Here is a 14,508-nt window from a genome sequence, read left to right as displayed (position 1 = left end):
TAAAAATAAAATTAAATAACAAAAAACGAATAATAAAATAACCCCAAATAAATTCAATAATTAAGGTATTTGTTAATAAACAAATAAAATGCCTAAAATAAAATACAAAATGAAATTAAAACAAGAAATAACAACAAAAGTAAAAACAATTCAGATAAAGCCACACTAAACTAAAATGAAATAACCAGAGTGAAATAAAATTAAACAACTAAGATAATATAACTAAAATAAAATAATCATACTCCATCAATGGAAAATATAATGAAACCAAAACATAATAATTTTATTTTCTCTGTAAATAAACGACTTTTATTATGAAAGGGACTCGTTTCTCAGCTCGGCCCGGAAGTACCTTCGTCGTTTTTTCCGGAATCCTCCAAGCAGCTCAGCCGTCCAAGTTTACCACAACACCGTTAGTATAATGTCTATAATACATTTATAATTAACTGAAATCATATTTTTAACGCTTTGCACGTCTTCCGGACCGGTTCGGTGGAACATGCTGGACCCGGATGAAGTCTCCCGGTTGTGCTACGAGCGTTTCCAGCAGCTTCCCCGCAGAGGGAAGCCTGAGCCGGGAAGAGAGTGGACCCTACTGGCGGCGGTGCTCCAAGTCACCCGGAGAGAAAGCCCAGACTTAGGTTGGACTCCAGAAAGAACCACGACGTGTGAATTTGATTTATTAATGTCAGTAATATAAAATAACCGGCCAGAAAACTCACCTTTTATCTGAACTTTATTCACTTTTTGCCGCTAACTTTTAAGCTAGCTTATTTTAAAGTTAAAATTAGCATTTAGTAAAGTTAGCATGTAGCTGCACCGAATTTTAGTCAAAATAAACACATAAAATTATATTATAATACTAATAAACTTTATTTCTGTAGCTCCTATTATTATAAAGTGCTTTACAAATATAAAATAAATATCCTGAAACCTTCAATCCAATTAGTTTACACTTAAAAACGTATATAAATCAATACAGTCTCAATAAAACTGCAAAAATAAGGAGAATATTAATTTTCTGTGTAGCTTCTACCTTGGTAATGACTTGATTACCTTTTATTATGTGCATCTGGGTCCATAAATACTTAGGTAGTGATCTATGTTTTAGAAGTTTTCCTCTTTACAGCCACAAAAAAGATTTAAAATGACCATTAGCTAAAATACTGTGCTAGTTATTGAGGAATTACAGCTATTTTACACAATCCTTTTATTTTTTTAGAGAATACTTGAAAAAAATGACTTTTCAGCCTTGATTGGTGCACAAAAGTCATGAATCTAGGGTAGAAATGTGTAGAAAAGAAGAGTATAAAGATGAGAAGAATTAATTTTCCTTCTTTTGTAGTTGAGAAGGAGGTCGTTTCCATGGGAACCGGCACTAAATGTATTGGACAGAGAGCGATGAGTCCCAAGGGTGGGTTTTTCCTGTTTTTGGTTTTCCTTATGAACAGCTTCCATTCAGTCTGCAGAGTTTCTGTTGGCAGCAGAGAAAGTTTTCACACTGTTCTCTGTTTCTCTGTGAGTCTTTACACAATTTGAACCTCAGATTGATATTTTGTACGCAAGTTTTTATGCAGCTGGTTTGGAAAAATGTTAAATATTGAACTGAAACAGGCACTTTTTCTTCCAGTGCTGCATGAAATTCTACTTAATGTCTCATAAAATCTATAAAATGTGAATTAACTTAGCAAATAACTAATTTTAGGAAATATTAAATGATGTAAAATGTAAAATAATGCAAGTTTATCTTTAACCACTCTGGAAACCTGCCTTTTATTAATTTATAAGTTGCATTTATTGTTGTTTTTATTCTCTAATTCGTTCAGGTGATGTACTTAATGACAGTCATGCAGAAGTTATAGCCAGAAGAGGCTGCATCAGGTGAGTGTTTACCTGTTTTACTGCTTCTGGAGCTTCATTCTGACGTCATAGGATGAATAAAGTCGAGTTTCTGCTGCCAATGTTGTGTATATTTGTGTGTTTGTAGATATCTGATCCAGCAGCTTCATGAAGCTGTCAGCGGTCGCAGCAGTTCAGTGTTTTGTCCATCAGACCAGAGAGGAAAGTGGAAGCTTAGACCTGGAGTTTCCTTCGTCTTCTTCACCAGTCACACTCCCTGTAAGTCCAGTTTGTTCCCAGTAGACTGACCAGAACATCTCAGAATCTGATTCACCAAAAAATCTCTTTTGACCTTCATTTTGGACCGTTTTACAACCATTTTGAACAAATTTTGATGCATTTTTTAAAAATCTGAACTCATTTTAGACCATTCTGAGCCATTTTGGACCATTTTTTCATCATTTCTTGAAGTTTCAATGCTGCAATGTGTAGCATACGTAGATCAAAATGATTGTGAATACTGCTGGTAGAGAGCACTGAATCCATCTGAACTTGTCTGTTATTCCAGGTGGAGACGCCTCCATCATCCCCATGAAAGACGTCCAGTCTCAGCCCTGCCCTCCGGTCACACCTGTACAGGTAGCTCATAAAGCAGGAGGAGACCGGAAAAGAAAAGCCGAGGAACCGAGTGAAGATCAGAACCCAAAGATGATCCGACTGGATTTAAAAGAGACGGAACAAGTAGACAGCAGAGACACAGAACCGTCTGAATCCAGGACCGACTCTACAGAAACATTAGTGGAAATGACCGACGGCGTTCCTCAGGTTCCAGACGTCCACAGAACCGGGGCCAAGTGTGTCCCTGGCGGCCCGGCGGACCCCCTGCACCCCGGGGTGGGCTACCACAGCACTGGGGTTCTGAGGGTGAAGCCGGGCCGAGGAGAACCCACCCTGTCCCTGTCCTGCAGCGACAAACTGGCCCGGTGGGGGGTTCTGGGCTTCCAGGGAGCTCTGCTGGCCCACTACCTCCAGGAGGCGCTCTACTTCAGAGCCGTGGTGGTGGGACGGTGTCCTTACAGCCCCGAGGTGATGCTCAGAGCTCTGGTCACAAGGTGAGGAACTGTAGGAAGATGTTTCTCCATGCTGAATGTATCTCCAACAACTCTCTCCTCTGTTCACTGTTTCTGAGCCATGCTGACTATTTTATTCATCCAGTAGCTTTGATTTTCCTCTCAGTCTCTCTTGTCGTCTCAGTTTTGTGTGTGTTTTTTTGTCATTTTGTCTCTTTTGTGTTGTTTTATTTCAGGGTTTTTGTTTTTCTGTCTCTTGTTTATGTCATTTTGTGTCTTATTTTTGTCATTTTGCGTCTCTTTGTGGTGGTTTTGTCTCCACATTTTATCGGTATTTATCTGTCTTCATGTTTCCAGCCTCTATAAACTTTTTCTCTCTACTCTGCTCATCATCTGTAGAAAGATGTTTCTCCCTGCTGAATGTATCTCCAACTCTCTGTTCAGTTGTGCCAAAATGTGTGTAATTTTATTTTTTTTTATAGAATGTAGTTAGGTTTATTTTTGCAATATTTTGAATGAGACCCAAAGAATGAAGTAATTAAATGAAATATCCGTTTTAATTTTCCCCACAAAACTGCACATCCAACCTTGGAAAGTTGTAAATCTGAAGATTCTTTTGTTTCTTTTCCAATTTCTGGCTGATTTATGGTGTCACTTTGGTGATTCTTATGAAGGATAAAATGTCTTTTAAACCTACCGGCTGGTCGTGGATTTCAGAGGATTAATAGATGTCACTGCAAGTTTTCTATCTTTAGGTTTTGCGCTGTTGATCCACAATAAATCAGACACTTCTAAGACTTCTCTGGACTTTGGGATGGAGCTGTGGCTGTTTTTGTTTATTTTCTGACAACCTGTTGGTAACTTTTACAGTTTAACTCCTGATTACTTTCTTGTGGAAAATGGATTTATTGCAGTTTCCAGCTTCTCTCGGTTGTTCTCTGACTAATATCCGGTCTGCGTTTTCTTTTCTAGCTTCTTGAAATAACATTTTCTGATTCAGACGTTCCTGTATGTTTTCCTGCTGTTATCTCAGGTGTTCTCAGGTATCAGACCTCCCTGCTGGTTTCTCCGTTCATCCTCCGGTTCTGCTCCAGTCCAGCCTGGAGTTTCCCTTCAGCCAGGCCCAAACGGAGCTCCAGCACCGGGACGGACAGGGACGGATCTCCCCCTGTGGGGCAGGTAGGACCACAGAAAATCTGAATACATTTAAATAGATAGGCAATTTATTCAGCCTCCTCTGGAAAGTCAAAGTGTCCACAAGCAAAATGTGTAAAGTAAATCATACTGGTAGAAGAAAAAAAGGTGCAAATTTGTGCTTGAATTTACAATAAAAAAGAGAAATGAAAAATGTAAACAGAGGTAAACATTAGAAAGAATAATGAGAAAACAGGAGGGGTATGAATGAGCAGAAAATGTCATTTTAAACAGCAGTCTCTCTGTTTAAATGAGCAGCATCCACGCTGTAATTAGGATATAATTATATGACTCGATGCCTTTTGGAGATGAGATTGTTTTTGCTGGTGAACCTGACATTTAACAGGTAAAATGTCCAGGTAAATATAATAAATATAAATAAATGTAATGCACTCAGTTACAGCTTCAATAAATCTGACATCAGGACACATTTTTTAAATAAATTAAATATCTGTATAATAATGATTTTTTTAAGCTGATTTAAATATAGTAAAGCTGTAATTTTACAGTCACACACTGCTAAAGAAAACCCTAAATATTATTGGTTAGAATCCAGATTACACAGCGTAAAGTTTATTTTATTTTCTGCTGATTGTGTTTTTATTTTATTTTATTTTGTGCTGATCGTGTGTTTTTAATTTTTTTATTTTGTGCTGATTGTGTTTTTATTTTATTTTATTTTATTTTCTGGTGATTGTGTGTTTTTATTTTACTTTATTTTGTGCTGATTGTGTTTTATTTTATTTTGTGCTGATCGTGTGTTTTTTAATTTTTTTTATTTTGTGCTGATTGTGTTTTTATTTTATTTTATTTTCTGGTGATTGTGTGTTTTTATTTTATTTTATTTTCTGGTGATTGTGTGTTTTTAATTTTTTTTATTTTGTCCTGATTGTGTTTTTATTTTATTTTATTTTCTGGTGATTGTGTTTTTTTATTTTATTTTCTGGTGATTGTGTTTTTTTATTTTATTTTCTGATGATTGTGTGTTTTTAATTTTTTTATTTTGTGCTGATTGTGTTTTTATTTTATTTTCTGGTGATTGTGTTTTATTTTATTTTATTTTCTGGTGATCGTGTGTTTTTAATTTTTTTTATTTTGTGCTGATCGTGTTTTTTATTTTATTTTCTGATGATTGTGTGTTTTTAATTTTTTTTATTTTGTGCTGATCGTGTTTTTGTTTTATTTTATTTTCTGGTGATTGTTTTTATTTTATTTTATTTTCTGGTGATCGTGTGTTTTTAATTTTTTTTATTTTGTGCTGATCGTGTTTTTATTTTATTTTATTTTCTGGTGATTGTGTGTTTTTAATTTTTTTTTATTTTGTGCTGATCGTGTTTTTATTTTATTTTATTTTCTGGTGATTGTGTTTTTTTATTTTATTTTCTGGTGATTGTGTGTTTTTAATTTTTTTTTATTTTGTGCTGATCGTGTTTTTATTTTATTTTATTTTCTGGTGATTGTGTTTTTTTATTTTATTTTCTGGTGATTGTGTGTTTTTAATTTTTTTTTATTTTGTGCTGATCGTGTTTTTATTTTATTTTATTTTCTGGTGATTGTGTGTTTTTAATTTTTTTTATTTTGTGCTGATCGTGTTTTTATTTTATTTTATTTTCTGGTGATTGTGTTTTTTTATTTTATTTTCTGGTGATTGTGTTTTTTATTTTATTTTCTGATGATTGTGTGTTTTTAATTTTTTTTATTTTGTGCTGATTGTGTTTTTATTTTATTTTCTGGTGATTGTGTTTTTATTTTATTTTATTTTCTGGTGATCGTGTGTTTTTAATTTTTTTATTTTGTGCTGATCGTGTTTTTATTTTATTTTATTTTCTGGTGATTGTGTTTTTTTATTTTATTTTCTGATGATTGTGTGTTTTTAATTTTTTTTATTTTGTGCTGATCGTGTTTTTGTTTTATTTTATTTTCTGGTGATTGTGTTTTTATTTTATTTTATTTTCTGGTGATCGTGTGTTTTTAATTTTTTTTATTTTGTGCTGATCGTGTTTTTATTTTATTTTATTTTCTGGTGATTGTGTGTTTTTATTTTTTTTTATTTTGTGCTGATCGTGTTTTTATTTTATTTTATTTTCTGGTGATTGTGTTTTTTTATTTTATTTTCTGATGATTGTGTGTTTTTAATTTTTTTTATTTTGTGCTGATTGTGTTTTTATTTTATTTTCTGGTGATTGTGTTTTTATTTTATTTTATTTTCTGGTGATCGTGTGTTTTTAATTTTTTTTTATTTTGTGCTGATCGTGTTTTTATTTTATTTTATTTTCTGGTGATTGTGTTTTTTTATTTTATTTTCTAGTGATTGTGTGTTTTTAATTTTTTTTTATTTTGTGCTGATCGTGTTTTTATTTTATTTTATTTTCTGGTGATTGTGTTTTTTTATTTTATTTTCTGGTGATTGTGTGTTTTTAATTTTTTTTATTTTGTGCTGATCGTGTTTTTATTTTATTTTATTTTCTGGTGATTGTGTGTTTTTAATTTTTTTTTATTTTGTGCTGATCGTGTTTTTATTTTATTTTATTTTCTGGTGATTGCGTGTTTCAGCCATCAGCTGGTGTAATGTCCCAGAGCAGCCACTAGATGTCACCGCTAACGGCTACAAACATGGAGTCACCAGGAAGGCCCTGGGAACTCCTAAAGCCAGGTAGAGCCTCAAACACCTCCATCATACCTCAGTAAGGTCAGAAAAACCACCTTTCAGACATGTTTCTCTGTATTTTTGTGTTTTTTTTTCAGATCTCTTCTGTGTAAACTGGAGCTCTTCCGTTCCTTCCTGTCTCTGGTTTCGGCAACCGATCCGTCAGCGCTGCCAGACTCTCTCAGGTAACAGACATAAGGCTCTTTCATAACCTCGCCGTGGTTTCAAACCGCCTCAAACTGCGTCTGAGCAGCCTGAAAAAACCTCCAAAAAGCATCGACTCCACAGAGAAACAACAACATTCAGACTAGGGAATAATTCTCACTATTGTACTCTGAAACTCGACTCTTTCTCATCGAAACGCGTCACTTCTGCTGCTATTGTGTTCGACCTTTTTGTGCTTTTGTTCGTCTTTTATTCTGGGGTCGAACACAAAATGTCCTGAAAGGTGTAAAGATTACGCAACAAACAGTTTCAGAGTGTGTTTGGGGTTTTTACTGTGTGGTTTTTTTGTGTTTGGTTCAGCAGAAGAATAGAAAACTGATCAATAAGTGATTAGAGTTAAAGAAAAGATGTTAAATCAGAATTAGAAAAAAAATATGAACATAAGTGGAAAAGTATGAGGATAAAATGTAAAAATGTACATTATACTAAGAAAATAAAGGAAATGTGTGTAGTTTATAGATTACTTTTTAATAAAAATATTATTAAAGCCTTCAAATTTAAGTTAAAAACTTTTTTTTGCTGTTTAACAGCAAACTTATGAAATTAAAAGATTTTATTTGTTTATCTGCGACGAAAAGTGAAAAAATTGTATAAAATCGAAGAAGTTGACGTCTGTAAATGTCTCATAGGGCTGATTGAAGATTATCCTTGTTGAATATTAGTCATTAATTAAACTAATTATTAGTCAATAAGGCTTCAACTAACTGTGATTTTTCTTCTTGGCTAATTTGTTGATAATATTCAGGTTTAATCGATTCATCAAATGTCAAAAAATGGTGAAAAAAATCATTCCAGAGCCACCAAAGGTTGAAAATCAGATGATTTGTTTTGTTTTCACAGTTAAATTCTGCTATAAATGGTGTGTTTTTGGACATTTTTATGCTTTTAAAAGCAGGTTTTTGGGGTTCAGAGGATCAAACCTCAAACATTTCACTTTTCAAATCAAAATCTTAAAATCCCACCGAGGAGAAAACGAGCAGAAATAAAGCAGTTTTTACCAAATCAAAGCCCAAAGCTGCGTCTAGTGGATGTGAAAAGAAAAGAAAAGAAGGTTTCATGTTTGGTCTGTTTGTGTTCACCTGCTTCAGGTGTTTCTCTGCGTCTGTATCTTCTTCTGTTAAACTGAATACTGTCGAGGAACAAAAAGGGAAATCCTGCAGCATAAATCATCACAGTGAGGGTTTAAGATTAGAGTCAGCCTGCAGGGAATTTATACAGTCCTGTGTGCACTGTAAAAAAATACAGTTAAAAAAAAAAGAAGTGACAGCAAGAGTGCCAGAAAAAACTGTCATGTTCAAAACTATCAGTTTTAGCTGATCTAAATACAATAATACGAATAAAAATTACTTAGTTTTAGTAAAAATACTACCAATAATCAAAGGGGACTTTTAAGGGAAACTTTAAAGGAATTATTGGAATTTTCTTCCTGAAGGTTTTGAAGATTTTCAGAAATTTGGGGGATTTTTTTCAGACAAGGAAACTGTATTTTTTGGTGCCTGTAAATGAGGACAACAGGAGGATTAACTCTTTATTATCATCTGTAAATAAACAAAACAGAAAATCAGTAAAACAGCAGTGAATAGCTTTAAATGAACATTTTTTACAGTGTGTTGATGCTGAGAATCCTCTCCTCAGGGGGAAACACTGGACCTCTGTTCATCAGCACATAACCTGATACCACACACACACACACACACACACACACACACACACACACACACACACACACACACACACACACACACACACACACACACACACACACACACACACACAGTAACACAGTGATACCTGCAGCTCAATGACCAGATTTAGTAGAACTACAGTAGTTGGTCTGAACTGTGTTTGTCGTCTGCAGTTCTAGAAAGTGAAGGTAATAACTCTTCGGTCTGTTCTTTAAAGCAGCAGCTCCGGTTCCACATTAAACTCCATTTGTGAAACACACTCGTCCAGGTGTACCTTCAGGTTTTACTGGGATGGAATGTGATCAGATCTCAGCAGCTGCTATGCAAGAAAAATATTAGCTGCAGGAAGTAGCAGAAGCTCTGAGTTTGAAAAATAAAGTTCTGGTGCAACAGGAAGCATTAAACTCATTACTGCTTGAGTTTAACCCCCCAAACCAGCCAGCAGGTCAGCCAGCATTACAGTAAAAAAAGCACTGTTTTCCACCTTAACTGATTTGTTCTCTTCTGGAAAATTAACCAGAGCGAACCTCGAAATCTTTATATTTCATTAAAATTACTGTATTCCACAGGTCTTGTTTATTAAATCGCCAAAAATAAACTGTTTGCTCCAACCAGATTCTCTAAAAAACAAAAAATTTAGCGCTTCTCGGCACAACTGTGAAGCCATGAATTACTCAGCTGTGACCGACAGTCACATGACAAAAATTCTGAAAGTTCTCCAGTTGAATTGCAGAATAAGTACAGCATGGCTCAGAAATGGTGAACAGAGGATCAAGTAGTTAGAAGATACATTCAGCATGGAGAAACATCTTTCTATGGAGGATGAAAAGAGTGGAGAGAAAAGTCTGGAGAGGCTGGAAACATGGAAACAGTGAAATATCTGTAGTATGCGAAGATAAAACCACCACAATGAAACACAAAATGACATAAATAAGACACAAAACAACAAACCGAGACACAAAACTGCAAAAACTAGACACAAAGAGATAAGAACAACACAAAAAAACTGCTGTAAAGACGTAAATGGACACAGAATGATGCTCAGAACACAATAAACATTAAATTTTTAACAGTTTTAAACACTTTTAATTAGAAAAATAACGCTAAAACTGCATCTTCTTAAGCTCAGATCTGGTTCATTCTCTCCTTTATGACCTCCATTAGTCCCCAGTTTATCATGACAGTAATGAAGCCTCTCCTCCTCCTCCATCCTTCCTCATCCCTCCTCCTCCTCCATCCTTCCTCATCCCTCCTTCCTCATCCCTCCTCCATCCTTCCTCATCCCTCCTCCATCCCTCCATCCTTCCTCATCCCTCCTCCTTCCTTCCTCATCCCTCCTCCATCCCTCCATCCTTCCTTATCCCTCCATCCTTCCTCATCCCTCCTCCATCCCTCCATCCTTCCTCATCCCTTCTTCCTTCCTCATCCCTCCTCCATCCCTCCATCCCTCCTCCTCCTCCTCCTTCATCCTTCCTCATCCCTCATCCCTCCTCCATCCTTCCTTATCCCTCCATCCTTCCTCATCCCTCCTCCATCCCTCCATCCTTCCTCATCCCTTCTTCCTTCCTCATCCCTCCTCCATCCCTCCATCCCTCCTCCTCCTCCTCCTCCGTCCTTCCTCATCCCTCATCCCTCCTCCATCCTTCCTTATCCCTCCATCCTTCCTCATCCCTCCTCCATCCCTCCATCCTTCCTCATCCCTCCTCCATCCCTTCTTCCTTCCTCATCCCTTCTTCCTTCCTCATCCCTCCTCCATCCCTCCATCCCTCCTCCTCCTCCTCCTTCATCCTTCCTCATCCCTCCTCCATCCCTTCTTCCTTCCTCATCCCTCCTCCATCCCTCCATCCCTCCTCCTCCTCCTCCTCCGTCCTTCCTCATCCCTCCCCCTCCTTCATCCTTCCTCATCCCTCCTCCACCTCCATCCTTCATCCCTCCTCCATCCCTCCATCCTTCCTCCGTCTCTTCAGGCGGTCAGACCTCCAGACCTACTGGGATTACAAGCAGGCGTCCTCCTGGTACCAGCAGGCCCAGCAGCAGCTCCTCCTCCAGGCTTTTCCTCTGTGGCCTCGTAGTGACAGAAACCTCCTCCTGTTCCGCTGACGCTCCTCATCCTCCGTCCAAAAAACACAGACTTCATCGTGACAGGAAGTGAGAAGTGGAGGGTCCAACCAGCCGTCGATCTCAGAGTGTTGTTTTGTCTCATTTTTGTCGTTAATTTGTTAATTTGTGTCTCATTTTGTGCCTTGTTTTTGTTGCTGTGTGTCTCGCTTTTGTCATTTTGTGTCTGTTTTTTTGTTGTTTTGAGTTTAGTTCTTTTCAGTATTTGGCTCCTTTATGTTGTTTTGTGTCTCGTTTTTGTCGTTTTGTCTCGTTTTTGTTGTTTTGTCTCATTTTAGTGCCTTGTTTTTGTAATTTTTAAGTCTCGTTTTTGCCATTTTGTGCCTTGTTTTTGTTGTTTAGTGTCTCCTTTATGTTGTTTTGTGTTGCATTTTTGTCATTTTGAGTCTTATTTTTGTTGTTTTGTCTCATTTTTGTTGTTTTTGTTGCTTTGTGTCTCAGTTGTGTGTCATTTTGTCTAATTTTTGTCATTTGGTGTCTCGTTTTTGTCATTTGATGTCTCCTTTATGTTGTTTTGTGTCTCATTTTTGTCATTTTGTGTCTCGTTTTTGTTGTTCTGACACATTTCAAACCCTCAGTGGCAGGAATGTCAGACTTTTTAATAAAACGATGAACCACCTCTGGAGTTTTTTTTCTTTCTTTCTGGTCTGTTGGGAAACTCTGCTGTCTGGATGTTTAAAGACGTTTTTATTTGCTGTGTTGAGACTAAAGCTGCAGGGTTTGATGTTTTCAGGGTTTGATTTTGAGGTTTAACTTCTTCCTTAGTAACTTCTGACTTGCTCTTGTGCAGGTTCTGCTCCAGATAACGGATCTAAACGTATAAAAACACTGATTTTATGTCTAATTTCTGATTCTTAGTAACACAGTAAATTTGGTAGAAAGTTGTATTATATCATCATATGACAACTATAAGGCTTCAAACGCCGATTATTTTCATTTTTAATGCATGTGACAGTTATTTTTTGGCAGAAAATAGTGAAAAATGCTCATTTTTATCTCCTGAATTCAATCTAATGTCTTATTTTGTCCGAGCAAGAGCCAAAAATACAAGAAATGTTGAGTTTACAATCATAGAAAACATCTAAAACCAGCAAATATTCACAATTAAGAAGCTTTTTATGCTTAAAAATGACTTAAACCGTTAATCAGTCATCAGGATATAGAATTCTCTGCCCAGTTAAACATATTAATTGACGTATTTTGTTATCTTTTAACAACTGTTTTTGATCATTTTTCCCCAATTTAAGTAATTAACTCAGAAAATTAGATAAAAAGTTTAAATATTTCATCATATCTTGAACTATAAGGCTTCAAACAACAATTCTTTTATTTTTAATGCATCTGACAGTAATGTTTTTTCAGAAAATAGTCAAAAATAAACATTTTTATGACCTGAATTCAGTCTAATCCATTCATGTCTTATTTTGTCTAAGCAACAGTCAAACATGCAAGAAATGCTCAGTATATCGTCACAGAAATGATTGGAAATGAGCAAATACTAACAATTAAGATGCTTTTTGCTTAGAAAAATGTCTTAAACACTCAGTTTACCAGTATTGGATTCTGTCTCCAGAGGAACTTTTCTGGGTGTAAACTGGAGTCCAGCAGCTTGTTTTTGCCTCCTCAAGCCGTTAATTCGATCTGTCTGGGACATACTTTCCCTCGAACAATAAGAAATGAGCTGAATATTTCTGCTCAACAGTCGTTCCTTCATTGGAAACCAGAAACCAAATCAGTGATGGTTCTGTTTTAGCTTCACCTCAGCAGATTCCTGTAGTGAGTCAACGATGAGCAGCAGGATGCTTTAAATTCAGTATTTAACGTCATTACTCAGGTATTTACACATTTAGAGGTTCTGTTTTTGGTTTTTTTTCTGGTTCACTCAGTGGCAGATCTTCCGTGGGGGCACGGGGAGGCAGTGACCCACCCTGTGATCTGATTGGCCACCCCAAAAATTTGTGTTGGAAATTTACATTACTGATACTCCGATTTCCGGCACTCCTGAACGCAACTTTGTTGTCCGACCGCACCTGAATGCACCGATGACGTTAGTTTGATCTTTTGACTGTTTTCGTTTGGATTTGAAGAAGCTTTGAAGACGTTTCCTGAAGTTGAAAACCACCTTCTGGAACCTGAAATCTCTGAATTTTCACACAAAGAAAACCTGAACACGTCAAACTGGTTCCATAGTAGAACCTTCACTGTAAAACGTCATAGTATGGTGTGTTGCTCAAAAAACATTATGACTGAAAGAGGTCCTCTCTGGGTGGAAGACCGGCGTACGAGTGGCAGCTGTCTTTCTGCTCTTACCTTACTCACTGAACCCCAACTGCTGCTGGTCCATCAGGATGACTTCTTCAAGCCCCAGGATCAGACTGAAGTTGGTGAAGATGGCTTTAAGCAGTACGATGTCATCACTGCTCTGGACATGGACGCCATGATGAGGAGGATCTATGCGTGGCTGGAGAACCCGGTGAAGTTTGAGAAGTCTCATGGCGTTAATAACACCCTGGACACAGAGATGGTCCTGAAGGAGGAGGAGACTCACATCCTCACTGTGGAGGGCTTCCTGCTTCACAGGCCTTTGATGGACGTGCTAAACCAACGTTACTTTATTTCCATCCCATATGAAGAATGCAAAAAGAGGAGGTGCTCTAGGAAGTCCACGGTGCCAGACCCCCCCGGCCTGTTCGATGTTCACGTCTGGACCATGGACCTGCAGCACAAGAACATCTGCTCACTGTGGAAGATTACTGAGAGCAGCTTTTAGTGATTTCCATGCAGAACACTATGATGTTTGCTGAGCTGTGAACTATTAAATGACTTAAGAATATGGAGTATTGTTACTGTTTATTATTGTTCTCAGGTTTACTGTTAAATGTACAGAGTGCTACTTACTGTATTTTAAAATTTACATTAATACACAGAACATTTCAGATTATTTTACCACAGATCAAGAGTACAGATTGTTGTAGTTCACTGTGTAACGCCCCCCCAAAAAACCCCAAAATACCCCCCCAACCCGGCAGCAATTAATCTGGATCCGCCCCTGGGTTCACTTCAACAACACAACGGAAGAAATCTGCCTTTTTTTGGCAGTTGCTTTCTTGCTTGCAGTCGTCTTTTTCACTTCCTTCACTGCATTTCTAGTATAAGAATAGAAATTAGATTTTAACATGTCATTATTGTATATCTATGTGCGTGGAACAACTGAAGAAATGATCATTTGTGCAACACATCTTTGTAAATCTCAGAGTAACAGTCAAAAATACAAGAAATGTTGAGTTTACGATCATAGAAAACACACTGAACTAGCAAATATTCAGAATTAATCAGTTTTTTTGCTTAAAAATGGCTTAAACGGATAATAATTCATCAGAAAATTGAATTCTCTGCCCAGTTAGACATGTCAATTGACTGTTTTAACATATTATGCTAAGTTTTAATAGTTTTTTAATTGTTTTTTTTAAATTACGGATAGCAACCAGTAGTTACAGATTTTTTTTTACATGCTAATGGTAAAAAAAAATCTGCTAAAAATGCCATCATTTTTACAGATTTTTACTGTTATTTTCACAGTTATTGAAATTGAAAGTATTCTACTATTTTTAATTCATAAATTTTGAGCGCCTTTGCTGCCACATTTTTGCCATTTTTTGCAACGTATTTTCAGATTTTTTTTATTTACTATGTATTACACAGACTAATGGGAGATAACAAGGTGTTTTCT

At 36.4% G+C, this 14,508-nt stretch overlaps 1 protein-coding gene across 2 annotated transcripts; it reads left to right on the top strand.

Annotated features, from left to right (window-relative positions):
- Positions 1–330: 330 nt before the first annotated feature.
- adat1 (adenosine deaminase tRNA specific 1) lies at positions 331–11,397 on the top strand. 2 transcript variants are annotated; one of them, XM_051951821.1, is made up of 9 exons: positions 331–641; positions 1,346–1,414; positions 1,827–1,881; positions 1,988–2,118; positions 2,408–2,951; positions 3,943–4,088; positions 6,657–6,756; positions 6,849–6,935; positions 10,628–11,397. In XM_051951821.1, exons 1-9 carry the CDS (start codon positions 500–502, stop codon positions 10,758–10,760), a joined length of 1,407 nt encoding a protein of 468 aa, XP_051807781.1. In that variant the 5' UTR covers positions 331–499; the 3' UTR covers positions 10,761–11,397. The 2 variants fall into 2 exon arrangements, with proteins under 2 accessions (XP_051807781.1, XP_051807782.1); XM_051951822.1 differs by having other exon boundaries at positions 501–687.
- The last annotated feature ends 3,111 nt before the right edge of the window (positions 11,398–14,508 follow it).

Source organism: Acanthochromis polyacanthus, chromosome 8, assembly GCF_021347895.1.
Source record: "Acanthochromis polyacanthus isolate Apoly-LR-REF ecotype Palm Island chromosome 8, KAUST_Apoly_ChrSc, whole genome shotgun sequence".
Lineage (NCBI taxonomy): Eukaryota > Metazoa > Chordata > Actinopteri > Pomacentridae > Acanthochromis > Acanthochromis polyacanthus.
This window is presented reverse-complemented; position numbering and strand designations above follow the sequence as displayed.